The following is a 14,250-nucleotide window of genomic DNA, read 5'->3' as shown; positions in this document are numbered from 1 at the left end:
TGTGCTTAGTGGGAATATCATTTGTTTTTCAACAGGACAATGACCCAACACACCTCCAGGCTGTGTAAGCGCTATCTGTATGTTTAATAAAAAATCATATCAGACATTATCAAAAATCAAATCAAACATAAATGTACACAATATAAAGACAAACAGTGCATATACAAAAATTCCTTGTTAGGTTGCGTCGCTGTCGGATGAAAATCTCTCATATCCAACAGAAATGTTTCAGGAAATTGAAAAAAGCCATATTGTCTCATTAACAAACATACAGTTATGAAATGACAGAGGCTATTTTGAATACATTTTATTGTTCCTAGAATATTTTCAGAAAACATTGAAGGGAGTTACTGCTTTCAATACATGTCAGTTTGAGTTATGAGGTTTTCATCAGACAGCGATGTTATGTTTGTTTACTGGCGGCCCGCAGGTGATTTTTATTTCCAAAGTACTCCCATGCATTATAGATAGACACTATATATACACAAAGGTATGTGGATACCCCTTACAATTAGTGGATTTGGCTATTTCAGCCACACCCGTTGCTGACAAGTGTATAAAATCGAGCACACCGCCATGCAATCTCCATAGACATTGGCAGTAGAATGGCCTTACCGAAGAGCTCAGGGAATTTCAAAGTGGCACCGTCATAGGATGCCACCTTTCCAACAAGTCAGTTTGTCAAATATCTGCCCTGCTAGAGCTGCCGCGGTCAACGGTAAGTGCTGTTATTTTGAAGTGGAAACGTCTAGGAGCAACAACGACTCAGCTGCGAAGTGGTAGGCCACACAAGCTAACAGAACGGGCACACCGATTGCTGAAGCTAATAAAAATTGTCTGTCCTCGGTTGAAACACTCACTACCGAGTTCCAAACTGCCTCTGGAAGCAACGTCAGCACACAAACTGTTTGTTGGGATCTTCATGAAATGGGTTTCCATGGCCAAGCAGTTGCACACAAGCCTAAGATCACCATGGGCAATGCCAAGCGTCTGCAGGAGTGGTGTAAAGCTCACCGCCATTGTACTCTGGAGCAGTGAAAACGCGTTCTCTGGAGTGATGAATCACGCTTCACCATCTATCTGGCAGTCTGACGGACGAATCTGGGTTTGGCGGATGCCAGGAGAATGCTACCTGCCCCAATGCATAGTGCCAACTATAAAGTTTGGTAGAGGTGGTCTGGGGATGTTTTTCATGGTTCGTGCTAGGCCCCTTAGTTCCAATGAAGGTAAATCTTAACACTACAGCATACAATGGCATTATAGACGATTCTGTGCTTCTTCCAACTTTGTGGCAACAGTTTGGGGAAGGCCCTTTCCTGTTTCAGCATGACAATGAATTGGAACGCCGACTGCGAGCCATGCGTAATTGCCCAACATCAGTGCCTGACCTCACTAATGTTGTTGTGGCTGAATGGAAGCAAGACCCCACAGCAATGTTCCAACATCAAGTGGAAAGCCTTCCCAGAAGAGTGGAGGTTGTTAGAGCAGCAAAGGGGGACCAACTCCATATTAATTCCCATGATTTTAGAATGAGATGTTTGACGAGTGGTCATGTAGTGTATGTGATTGTGTACAAATGTAAGCAAGGTTTGAAATTATTATGCTATAGTCAAGTACTATATCTGTTTTGGCTTCTTGCGGTCAATTTGCAGTCTACAAAGAAAAGAATTGGCCGGTGGCTGAATCTAGTTGATGATCCCTGCTTTAGGGGGTACCACCATGTGAGTGTAAAAGGTAAGATAATTACATTTTTCACATGCAACAAGACCCTCTGTGTTTTTTTGTAAAAAAATATATTTCAACTGGCCTGAGTCAAACGTTTTATCCTCTCCACCACACAAAGTGCCATCAGTAGGTTGATGAGAAGCATCCTCACATGTATTCACAGTGTTTTCTCTAATATCGAATATAAAAAATGTCTCTCACAAAGCATTTGAGATATTTACATGTAAGACGCCTTGACAGATATTTAAAACTAACCACAGATAATGAATAAGTATAACCACTTGTGGTGATGCTCATTATGTTGTGTCTACTTTTATCCATAAATAAAGGCATTGAGGCAATCAACGCCACATACACACCCACAGTTGGGGTGAAACGGACCCTTTATGTATTATAAATTGTCCACAGGTTCTGTGATGGGCACTTGGGGTTCAACATAGTTCTCCTCCTTCCCCACCCAGTGGATGCCATGGCCGTTCTCTCTGGGGAGGTGTGGGGAGTGCTCACGGTCCAGAGAGGCAAAGGTGGTGAACTGGACCCTCTTCCTCTTGCTTGTGGGGGAGTGGAGGGACTCAGTGCGGTTCATGGGCTTGGCCCCGAGGGAGCCCCCACAGACCAAAGGAGAGGAGGGTCTGGAGGGGGCTAGGCAGCTGGGCTGCCTGGGCAGAGAGGCAATCTTATCAGGCCCAATGTCTATGACTGTTGTGGTGCTGTGGTCGTCTTGCTGGAGGGGAGTGCCAGGCACGTTCATCACCAGCTCTGCATCAGTGCCCAGCCACACCCAGTCGTGCCTGTGCCCCGTGGGCTCCTGGCCATGAGAGGAGGGATGTTTGTGCCTGAACTTTACTACGTAAGAGATGCAGTTCACCAAGAAGACCAGGATGGCCAGGCAGAAGACCCCCAGCAGAGCGTACATGCCGATCTCCAAGTCTGAGAGAGGCCGGTTAGACAGCATATCCTCATTGCCCATGTCCATCTCGACTTGCTCCTTGTCAGGCACCTCCACCTGAGAGGGGAAGTTATTGTAGTTGATCAGGTTACCAAGTGTCTTCACAGTGCTACTGACTGCAACACTACCTATACCTACAATTAGCCCATTGTCTGTCCCCTCAGCTGTGCCATAGTCACTAGGGCTGCTAACATCACTGTCATTGATGGGGTTGGCAGGACTGTTGATGGTTGCAGCATTTAAGAAGCTTCCTGATTCACTCGCCCTGGCCATTCCGCCCTGGCTGCTGCCACCGCTGGACATGCTCCCCGGAGCGGCGTCTGACTCACTGGATTTGGCTGTTGTGGAGACCTTGCGCATGGCGCTCTCCTCCCGCTCTGAGGCTGAGCTGCTGGGCAGGGGCTGCTGGGGCTGCTGCTGCTTCCTCTCACTGTCCACCTCCTCCCCATCATTCCCATAGTCACTGCTGCTGTCCTTACTGCTGCCACTGCCAACCCCACCTCCACTACTGCTGCTACTGTTGCTGCTACTATTGCTGGAAAAGCGCCGGCTGTTGACCTGGAACTTGACCTTGAGGCTGACGCTGCCCACGGCCAGCGAGCTCTTCCGTTTGGACTTCTGGCAAGCCTCACAGATGGCCATCTCCACCCTGACCAGCACACCCTGTCCCTCGCCCTCCGCCACCACTGCAGGCGGGGAGCCCTGCACCGAAACCACGCCCTGGTCCAGAGAGGTCAGTGTCACACGGTAGTAGGCTGGGTCATAAATGTCCAGAGGTGTCAGGGAGCCATCGCTGAACTGGACCCAGGAACTAACCACAGCCTCCTGAGGAGACAAAATAACAAACAATATGTAATATTATTAAACTCAATCTAAAGTATACCTGTGTCTGATCTGATTGTCATTCAAGAAGATCATAAACAACACCTGTTTGGGGCTCTGCAGCACTTCCTGTATGGTTGCCGTGGCGAGGATGGCCCTGTTGCTTCCTGGGCTGAGCTGCAGGGACAGAGCCAGGCCGGTGACCAGCTGCACCCCCAGCTCTGTGATGGTTACTTTGTTATTCACTACCGTCACCGTCTTCTCTGCCAGGATGGAGTCAGAGAGGGGGGAGAACACCTTCGCGGGCACAAAAAACAGATTGCATTAAATATCACGTCATGATAATATCCAATGTCGCCTCTATAGATAAAGGCCCATTTAAACATGCAGTCAGTCAGGCTTCCCACCAGGCCTGATGGTTACCTGGACGGAGGTGGTCCCCATGTCTTGTCCTGACAGCACCCTGCCTGCCTGCAGTCTGGCGATGCGAGGGTCCTCCACCTTGAGGAAATGGCGCACAAGCCTGGTGACGTCCACCTGCCAGTCTGAGCCCAGAAAGTAGACCTGGGGCTCCCGGGGGTCCGACTGCTTGGCTATGAAGTGTGTGATCACACGCACAAGGGCATGCTGGAACTGCAACATGCAGCCTTTACCCTTCTTATCCTCCTCATCACTGTTCCAGCTGAGCCTAGGGAATTAATAGAAACACTCTGAATTAGGCTACAGCACACGTCACACCTGTCACAAAACACACACGCAAGCATGCACACACACATATTCTGTGCCCTGTCCCTAATCACTGTTTCCCATTTTAATTCTCTCACTCTGTAGATTGGATCACATTGAGGTATTTTAATACATTATGTAATGGAATTAAAACACAAGCCTGATCTTGTTGAGAAATACTATTTGTGATAAAACATACACTAATTTTAGAGTTAGGGCTTCCTTTTAAGCCACTAGACTTCACTGTGTGCCAGGAATGGGGGTTACTGGTGGGCTCTAATGTACCTCTTGCTGGTCATGATGGGCACCCTCCATCCCTTGATTTGGCTGAGCTCTGTGTCAGACACCTCGATCTGGAGGGGCAGCCGTGGGATCCACACGTTCATCTCCAGCTGGGCACTCAGGTAGCTGTAGGTGAAGTTCACCATCATCCTCACCTTGCCCTTCATCTCCTTCCCATTCACAAACACGTAGTCACACCTGTCTGACACCTGGACAGGGGACGAGCAGAAATAACAGCAATAGTTAAACATCAGAACAGGCCTTACCAAAACATACGTTCCCTGTCATTTATGCTATTTAGGGGTGAATATGTTATACTATATATTCAGATTAAGCATGTGACCAGCTTCTAAATTAAACTACTGTATGTACAGATTTGTTCTATTACACATGAAATACAGCATTTATTTGTAAATGAGTGGTGTGAAAGTGGGACTCTTTAAATGATAGAGAGATCTTATATGATGCTAAGTTACACCAATGAAAATGAGAGATAATGAAACTAGACATTAAGTTATCCTTAACCGAGGACAAATAGTTCCCAGATCTTTAATGAACTCAACAAATGGCTCTGCCGTATCTTAGCAGTGCATGCCCCACTATGGTAATATAGTCAATCAGCTGTAAGAAACTGCTACACTGAACACAAGGCGAAGGCCATAATAAGATATAACATTGAAATGTATGTTAATCCAATAACACACTGTGCTATATTCATTACATTTTCATTTTTTATGTAACCTTGGTAAGTCGTTTCTGTCAGCCCATTGAGAAATTTCATGGTTTTTTTTAAACCATGGAAAACATACTGCAGGTTCAGCCCGGTTCTATCAAAGTTCCTTGCTTGAAGGAATTGGATCATTTATGGAGCATTGAAATTCCGTTATCATTGGCTCCCGTAAGTGCTCAGGGGAGTAAAGAAAAATGGCCTTGACTTTGACAGACTCAAGGGAGGCATGCAAATGGAAGAGATTCCTACTCTACCTATCCATGAACTCAGCAGTTAGAAGATGCATTGTCAGAGTAATGTCCTGTTTGTTGTGGGTGATCCTGTGATATCATAGTCAGCAAGTAGCTGACAACAATTACCTTGCACACTAACTAAATCTCTGGTTTGGTAAAAAGGCTATCGAATGTTCCACATGGAAAATTGAGTTGGAAGAGGAGTAAAAGTGTGTTGCTGCAGTTTCTCATCCAAGCAAATTTATGAACAATTGTACAACGGGTGGTTCTAATCCTGAATGCTGATTGGTTAAAACCATAATCCAGCAGGTGTCTATTCCACAAGTTACCACCGGCTAAATCTATGACGTTAAAATGACTATTTACTCTGTTCCATCTGACGGCGCAATCCACTGTCTCATCAGCCCAGCCAAGCAATTTATCAACTTGATCTCCACTATAAAAAGCATCTAGATATTATCTCACATTTCTTTTAGACTAGTATTTAGTTTTCAACAGTGGAGATTTGCATAAACCTTGCTGTCTGTCTCTCCGACATTTGCAACATTGTTTCAATATTCAAATTCGATCTCCAGCTGTCCCATAGTAATGAACGTGTCGGGACGGGACAAACAGGTAGACAGCGTTTCTCTGTCAGTCGAAATCATGAATCAATTGGCATCATTTTTAAGGATATATACAAAGAAATGTCAATTGAAAAAGGGTCAAACGAAACAAAGTGCAGCTAGTTTGCAGTCTTTCCAGCTTCAGTTTGAAGGGATTGTGTTAGCTGTGTTGTTGTCTATCTCCTATGAACAATAGTGTCCTGACGAGGAGCACATTTTCTATGCCAGGCGAAATCGCGCCTCATTAGCTCATTGTTATGGATGTATCCAAATAAATGTCTCTAGAAAACACTTTAAACAAATGCAAAGGCTGCTACTGTTGTTATTCTGGCTGCACTGTTTGACTTGACTGTAAGTTAGCCATTGTTGGCAAGCTAGCAAGCAAGGGATAGGAACGTTGCCAGCCAGTATGGCAATCGAACATTTAGAACGAATGACTGGGTCACGTCCATAGATACAGAACAAAAAGACTGAACGACTGGTTTGTGTCAATAGATACAGAACAAAAAGACTGAACGACTGGTTTGTGTCCATAGATACAGAACAAAAAGACTGAACGACTGGTTTGTGTCAATAGATACAGAACAAAAAGACTGAACGACTGGTTTGTGTCAATAGATACAGAACAAAAAGACTGAACGACTGGTTTGTGTCCATAGATACAGAACAAAAAGACTGAACGACTGGTTTGTGTCAATAGATACAGAACAAAAAGACTGAACGACTGGTTTGTGTCAATAGATACAGAACAAAAAGACTGAACGACTGGTTTGTGTCCATAGATACAGAACAAAAAGACTGAACGACTGGTTTGTGTCAATAGATACAGAACAAAAAGACTGAACGACTGGTTTGTGTCAATAAATACAGAACAAAAAGACTGAACGACTGGTTTGTGTCCATAGATACAGAACAAAAAGACTGAACGACTGGTTTGTGTCAATAGATACAGAACAAAAAGACTGAACGACTGGTTGCGTTTCTGGCAACCGAACCGATAGAACAAACGACCAGCCAGCTTGGGTAGCATTCTTAGATTTGTGTCGGGACTATATCTTGTGGAAGGATGAAATAAATTCATCAAAATAACATTTTTTAATGAAAATATGTCAACCATTATTTGAATATGTTGGTAACTTCGTTTTGGGCCTAACAACACACGTGCTAATGTATCCTCAGGCATTATCACTTAATTGCCTGTGCTAGTATGCACCGATCTTTTTCCAATGAGATCATGAAGAGTTTTCATTAATAGTTTTCATCCATAGACAGTAGACAAGGTCAGTCAATCATCCCTAATCTAAGAGCCCAGTTACTTTCTTAGGTAAGAGTTCTCGTCCTCCCATCTCCAAGCTACTCCATATTAGTTAAATCTCACTGACAGCCTCAAACTCTTCCATGTTTACATGGCAACATAACCAAATCATTTTCCAAAGATATTTACTTCAAAAGGTGTTTTGAAGTGCTGATCCAAGTCTCTTGCAAGTCTCCAAAGACATAATCTCAGCATGGAGCACAGAATATCACTCAGTGTTCTACCATGAAAACATGTCTGAAATGTACGTTTCATTTGATCTATGCCATTTGTCTTTCATCACTTCATGCAGTATCAAGGCAGAGTGAGAAAATCTCTCTTTCAGGTCAACAAGATTAATTTCATTTGCACCTTTCTCTTGACTCACAAACATTTATCAGTAACTGTGCTGACAGAGTGAATACCAACTGCATGGATAAGTGATCTCCACCCCCCAAAAATCTAAGGCAGCAGTGAGTAGACTGTATTCATTACACAAGAAGCTACAAATTGACAGAGAATAGACTTTTATTAATACCTATTTTAAAGATAACTGGTTTTGATATTTGACGTGCCAGATTCATCTTAATCTCAAGGCATTTCACACAAGTACCCAAGTGTCCATTGCTCACAACTGACAAAGCAAATGTTTCTATACCTCTGAAAAGCCTTTTCATCATGGCAGATTTTACTTTGTTTTAGCATTTCAGACCAGAGAAAATAAAATGGAATAAAGCCTTGCCATTTATCATCGGCAGATTTCATACTCTTTTCACATGCGTCATAAGAGCAAAGATATCTGTGTAGAGCCGCTAAACTAAGAAGCTTAGGGAGAATTTTTGCTACTAAAGCTTACTTATACATCTGATCAGCAAACAAACACTATAAGCTTTAAGTCTAAGCTTGGGCCAACTATAAAGGGTCATTCATCTTTTAAATGCATGAATAGTGATTTACATTTTGTTGTCACTATCATAATCCCAATGCTCTCGTATCTATTCCATTTCTTTACAAAACAGACATCACTTATTTCCTGTGGTCATGTACTAATGGATTTCTTCAAAAACAAAACAACAACAGACAAATGGGTGGATAAGCCTTTGTTTATGTTAAACTTATGTTAGTACACAGAGCAAGTTGTATAATTACACTTACATTGGCCGAATGTAGATCAATGGCTGTAATAACAAAGGGATATTGTGCAACAACAATAAGCACCGTGAAGTGTTTGTTCTTCCTTTGTTTCCCTGTCATGTCCTGTTATGTGTTAATTTCAGTTCAGCAGCTGATGGGCATGATGGAGGACATCACTGGAGAGTCACTCACTGTTTGTTTTGTGATGTGGAAGAGAGCATGTGCAGAGGTGACTTTGGTACAACTTATTTGCCTTTAGCAGTCACTCCCCCCTCTTACACCCACACTAAATGGCCCTCCTCCTGTCTCATAGTCTTGGGGCAGCTAGACAGGACACACACACTCTACCGGCACTCTAACCACAGTCAAAACAGGCTGGTAACCACGACTAGAAATCTCCTTGGTTGTTGGACATGTTTATTCACACCACAGATCTGCAAAGTATCCTGGCAGTGACACCTGTGTGTAAAGTAAGGAAGCTTTCAGTGAAAGAAGTGAAGGTGAATGTTAGAGTAGCCCCATAATCTCGGTGTTGGAATGCTCTGTGTTTAGCAACTGAGTCTGACAGCTTCATATCAACACCTTAGAGAAACACACTCACCTTATTTGTGTGTCAAAGTGCTAAGTACCTCCACCACTAAGCCATGGTTTTAGCACATATACACCCTTTACCCAAGGATAAATTCCAGGGGACAATGTGGCATCAAGCGGTAGGCAGCCTGCAGTACCTTCAGGATGTCCTCGTCAGTGGAGCTGCAGTTGGTGAAGTCTGAGACGTCAGTGACTGACCCGTCCTCCTCCACAGCCACAGTCCTGACAGGCAACACCACCTTCTTCCCAGTCAGCACCGCCGTGTTCAGGATCTCTGTGTCCTAAAGGGAAGACATCATCAGTCTGGATATAGGTTTAATAAGTTATCAACCTAATGGAACCATTAATGGTTAAGATATAAACTTGTTGTAGGCAGGGGGAGCAGGGGAGAAATTGTGAGTGGAAACAACATGACCTGAAGTTGTCATTTCCCATCGCTAGTACAAATACATATTTGATTAATTAAACGGTCAAATTAAATGTTATTAGTCACATGCTTCGTAAACAACAGGTGTGAACTAACAGTGAAATGCATTTCCCAACAATGCGGAGAGAAAGAAAATAGAGAAATAATAGAAGCAATAATCAATACGCAGTGAGTAATGATAACTTGGCTATATACATGGGGTACAAGTACCAAGTTGATGTGCAGGGGTACGAGGTAATTTAGGTAGATATGTACAGTACCAGTCAAAGGTTTGGACACACCTACTCATTCAAGGGTTTTTCTTTATTATTTTCTACATTGTAGAATAATAGTGAAGACATCAAAGCTATGACATAACACAGGTGACTACCTCATGAAGCTGGTTGAGAGAATGCCAAGAGTGTGCAAAGCGGTCATCAAGGCAAAGGGTGGCTACTTTAAAGAATCTCAAATATAAAATATATTTTGCTTTATTTAACACGTTTTTGGTTACTACATGATTCCATATGTATTATTTCATAGTTGTGATGTCTTCGCTATTATTCTACAATGTAGAAAATAGTAAAAAATATAAGAAAAACCCTTGAATGAGTAGGTGTGTCCAAACCTTTGACTGGTACTGTAAATATATATAATCCTTCTTTTATTGGCAATATAACTGTAGCTCCAACCAATATTTCACAATTTTCAGCAGCTCATAGTGCTGAGTGCTAGATCAGTACAGACCTAATGGCCCTCTTGCCAAACATCTATTATCCTCATGTTTGGCTCTCAGCCTGAGGTCACCATCTAATCCGTGATTGAGATGAAGGAAGTCAAAGTCCTGAAAAAAATCACAGTACCAATACCTTCATATTTCAGTGCCTTTAATCTGTATTATATTTTCAGATACTGTTTATTGTATGATATGACAAGATTGTCTTTCAATCAATCAAGGTTTTTCCTGTTCACAAACATTAATTTTACATGAAGCCATTAAATACATCTATGAACAAAATGCCCAAAAGATGTATCACAAAATAAGATTTTTTTTGGGAAGATATGGTTTTGAAAAAAGTATTACTACACAGAAATGCTAAATCTCCCATGACAACAAACAATAGTGGTTTAAGAGGTCAGCAGGGCCTGTTGATTGCAGTAGCACAAAGGGCTAAGAGCAGATAGAATATTGTAATGACAATTGCTCATTACATTTCTTATTTAGTTACGGTATAGAGATTATATGATGTATTAATTGCAGAGATCCTATAGTAAGAGAAAGAAAACACACACACAAAAAAAACAATAGTGAAGCATTGGTCAGAGACTGGCAACCTCCTTGTACATCATTATGACACAGAGGCATCAATGTCATGAGTACACAGTGAATTAGGTCCTGTTACCAACAATAGATCTCATATATACAATTGTTGTTGGATGCCTCGTTCAAGGCAAACATAATTTACAATAGCACATTTCACAGGTGAAAATAATACATGCATATTCAAATCAGGTATAAAATCATTGGCACGCTTGATAAGGATGAGAAGAAAAAAAACTGTATAAAATGATACAAATACTGAGCTTTGTTGTACGCTAAGGCTTCGAGTTCCTCCTTAACCTTATTTAATGGTGAGAAAGTGGAAAATATCCATACCTTTGTTATGAAACACCATTTTCTACCACCATGCTAGAGTGGCTAAATGCTAAATGCATCAAGAATTTGCATTTAGCCACTCTAGCATGGTGGTGGAAAATGGTGTTTCATAAAAAAGTTACGCATATTTTCTGCCTTCTCGCCATTAAATAAAGTTAAGGAGGATATCAAAGCCTTTGCAGCCTGAATGGAGATTGTTTTATGTACGAACTGGTCGCCGGGGCTAACAAGTGTATTATCGGCTGGCCACATCAAGCCCAGACGATAGTGGAGATCCATAAAGCCCACTCGAGTCTGCCCAGGCTAATTGGGAGGGATCTTAGACCATTCCTTTATACAGAATCGTACATATCTTTCGTCTGCACTTATGGACTACCCTCTTCAATTGAAACCACAGGTTTTCAATGGGGTTTAAGTCCAGAGACTGAGATGGTCAAAGCAAAATGTTTTGCAATGGCCATTTCAGTCTCCGGACTTTGAAAACCTTGGAAAGGGCAGTGCATAAGCGCAGATGAAGGATTTCAAGGATCTGGAAAGATGTATGAAGGAATGGTTTAAGATCCCTCCCAACGTGTTCTCCAATCTCATAAAACCTTTTAGAAAAAAGTCTCAATAGCCGTTATCCTGGCAAGGGGAGGGTGACAGAGTATTGAGAACAGGGGTGCCAATAATTCGGAACCTTATCTTTTTCAGATTTGTGTTACTTGTTTAAACAAAATATATTTCTCTGAGCAATTGTATTAGTATTAAATAATATAATTTCTTACATTTTTTTGCAAATCTTTATCAATGGTGCCAATAATCTTGGGCCTGACTGTAGATGCTAGAGATGAGTTGTCAGTCGGTGCTCACCATGACGAGTGTGGCCAGGCCCACAAAGTCTCTCTGGGTGGTGTAGATCCTCATGGAACCCTCCTTCCCCCCATCCCTGGTGTCTGCGGGCAACTCCAGGCGCCATGTGATCACCTGGCTGTCTGATTGACTGCTCTGCTCCTCCACCTCAAAGTCCATCTGTAGGACCTCCAGTAGACTGCTGTCCAGCCTGAGAGAAGATAGAAGAAACAGGATCAGAGTGGGACTGTCACTGCCAGAGGAACTCATTCAGCGCGTCTTAACTCAAGCTATTATATGTGGTTGTTTCGGTAAGTGCAGATAAACATTATTCATGGCCGGAAAGTAAACAATTTTAAAAGAAAGGAGAAGAATGGTGCTACCATAAACAGTCAAGGTTGGACAGCAAAGCCTAAAGTAATCAAGATGGCACAGCAGTGATCCTGACACAGCAGCCACAGTGTAAACAGAGACAAGAAAAGCAATAAAGAATTGATAGAGGGTGGGAGGATCTGGGTTCCTCAGTCAAATATGCCCTGGAACACTAGGAGGCTGTTATCATTAGTGTATGGATAGCATTGTTTACACTCAAGAGAAATAAGGAAATACTCATTTGATTGTCTGTTTCATCATGCAATAATAATGATTTAATTCCATCAAAATAACAACAAAAACGTATCTTCCTTCCAAAGTCATCAGAAGCATAAAACAAGATTATCCACACAAGGGGGTCATTTAATGTTCTTTCCCACAATCATTTCCTGTAGGGCATGACCAGCCGAGCATGACAAATGAGCATCAGGGATTTGATTGTGTGTGAGACACCAGATTAATGAGATGAACAATCCTCCTCCCCTGAAACCTATTACCTCTAAAAAGACACATGTGCCACTGCAGGCGCCAGGCAGAGGGAGGATGGAAGCATGAGCAAAATAGGATAGATAGCTCATAGCTGTAGCAGTAAAGTTCTCTGATAGCCTGATGCTCGCAATGTACACTAGAATGCCTTGAATAGGACTAGGATAGGATCCCCTCTAATCTGATGAATCTGTCCAAAGTCTCTAAAGTGAAACATCTGTAAAGCATTACAGAGAGTGTTAGGCCTGTTTTAACTGAAATTATGTTAGATCATCATCATTAACATGGGGATTGACAGTAATGGGTGAGTGCAGTGAATGGGTTTAGACAGCTTTTAACTATGGACTTTGAACACAGAGTCAAGTGAGGTGTCATGAACTCATGAGATCTCACTTGTCTCATAATATTGCGCAGCTGGAACTTTGACAATACAAAGTATAATTTCTATTCCTTTGCATCTCTCTATGAAACACACTACTGAATAGAACCTGCTCCACTCACTCTCAAGTAAGTCCTGTATCCAGCACACCCCCTCCTCCCCACATCAACCCTTACATTTGCACACAACCAACTGTCAAATCTTTACAAATGTACCGTGTGTGTCGCCTTCAAAGTCAAATGCAAGCACAAAGCACCTTCTAATGAGTTCTCTAAGAGCTTTTTAAAAATTCTACACACCATATGTAAAGACATCAAAAAAATAGATTTACTGTAATTGAATAATCTTAGCAAATTAAACAAAAATAGAGACACAAACAAACTATAACAGTATTTTAGTCAAGTATCAAAACAAGATGTGCATGATTTAAAAGGTGGTCTCTATCCCCTAAAGCAGGGATCATCAACTAGATTCAGCCGTGGGTAAAAAGTTTCTTGAGCGGATGGTCATGGGGCCTGAACATAATTACATATCATTTGTAGACTAACTTGAACGCAAGAATATATAAAAATGTATTAAAATATAATTATTTTAAACCTTGCTTATATTTGTATACAATCACATATACAGTATCTCTCTATTATGGGGCAAATCCAATAAAGCACATACCACTCTTCATATTTCCATGCATAGTAGTGGCTGGATCAAGTTGTGCATATGTTTGTAATTGTTAAGGACTGGGGAGTTTTTCCAGGATACATTCTTTGTGGTTGAATGGAGCTAAGCACAAGCAAAATTCTAGAGGAAAACCTGGTTCAGCCTGCTTTCCACCAGACACTGGGAGATGAATTCACCTTTCAGCAAGACAATAATCTAAAAACGAGGCCAAATCTACACAGGAGTTGCTAACCAAGAAAACAGTGAATGTTCATGAGCGACCAAGTTACAGGTTTGACTTAAATCTTCTTGAAAATCTATGGCAAGACCTGAAAATGGTTGACAGAGCTTGAAGAATTTTTAAAATAATG

General features: G+C 42.0%; 1 protein-coding gene across 1 annotated transcript; it reads right to left on the bottom strand.

Annotated features, from left to right (window-relative positions):
• Positions 1-60: 60 nt before the first annotated feature.
• LOC106579910 (transmembrane protein 132D) lies at positions 61-9,367 on the bottom strand. Its single transcript, XM_014160268.3, has 5 exons — positions 9,229-9,367; positions 4,508-4,713; positions 3,920-4,184; positions 3,602-3,793; positions 61-3,499 (listed from the first exon to the last, which is right to left on the bottom strand). Exons 2-5 carry the CDS (start codon positions 4,669-4,671, stop codon positions 2,117-2,119), a joined length of 2,004 nt encoding a protein of 667 aa, XP_014015743.3. The 5' UTR covers positions 4,672-4,713; positions 9,229-9,367; the 3' UTR covers positions 61-2,116.
• Between the last annotated feature and the right edge of the window lie 4,883 nt (positions 9,368-14,250).

This window comes from Salmo salar, chromosome 20 (genome assembly GCF_965601325.2).
Source record: "Salmo salar chromosome 20, fSalSal1, whole genome shotgun sequence".
Classification (NCBI taxonomy): Eukaryota; Metazoa; Chordata; class Actinopteri; order Salmoniformes; family Salmonidae; genus Salmo; species Salmo salar.
This window is presented reverse-complemented; position numbering and strand designations above follow the sequence as displayed.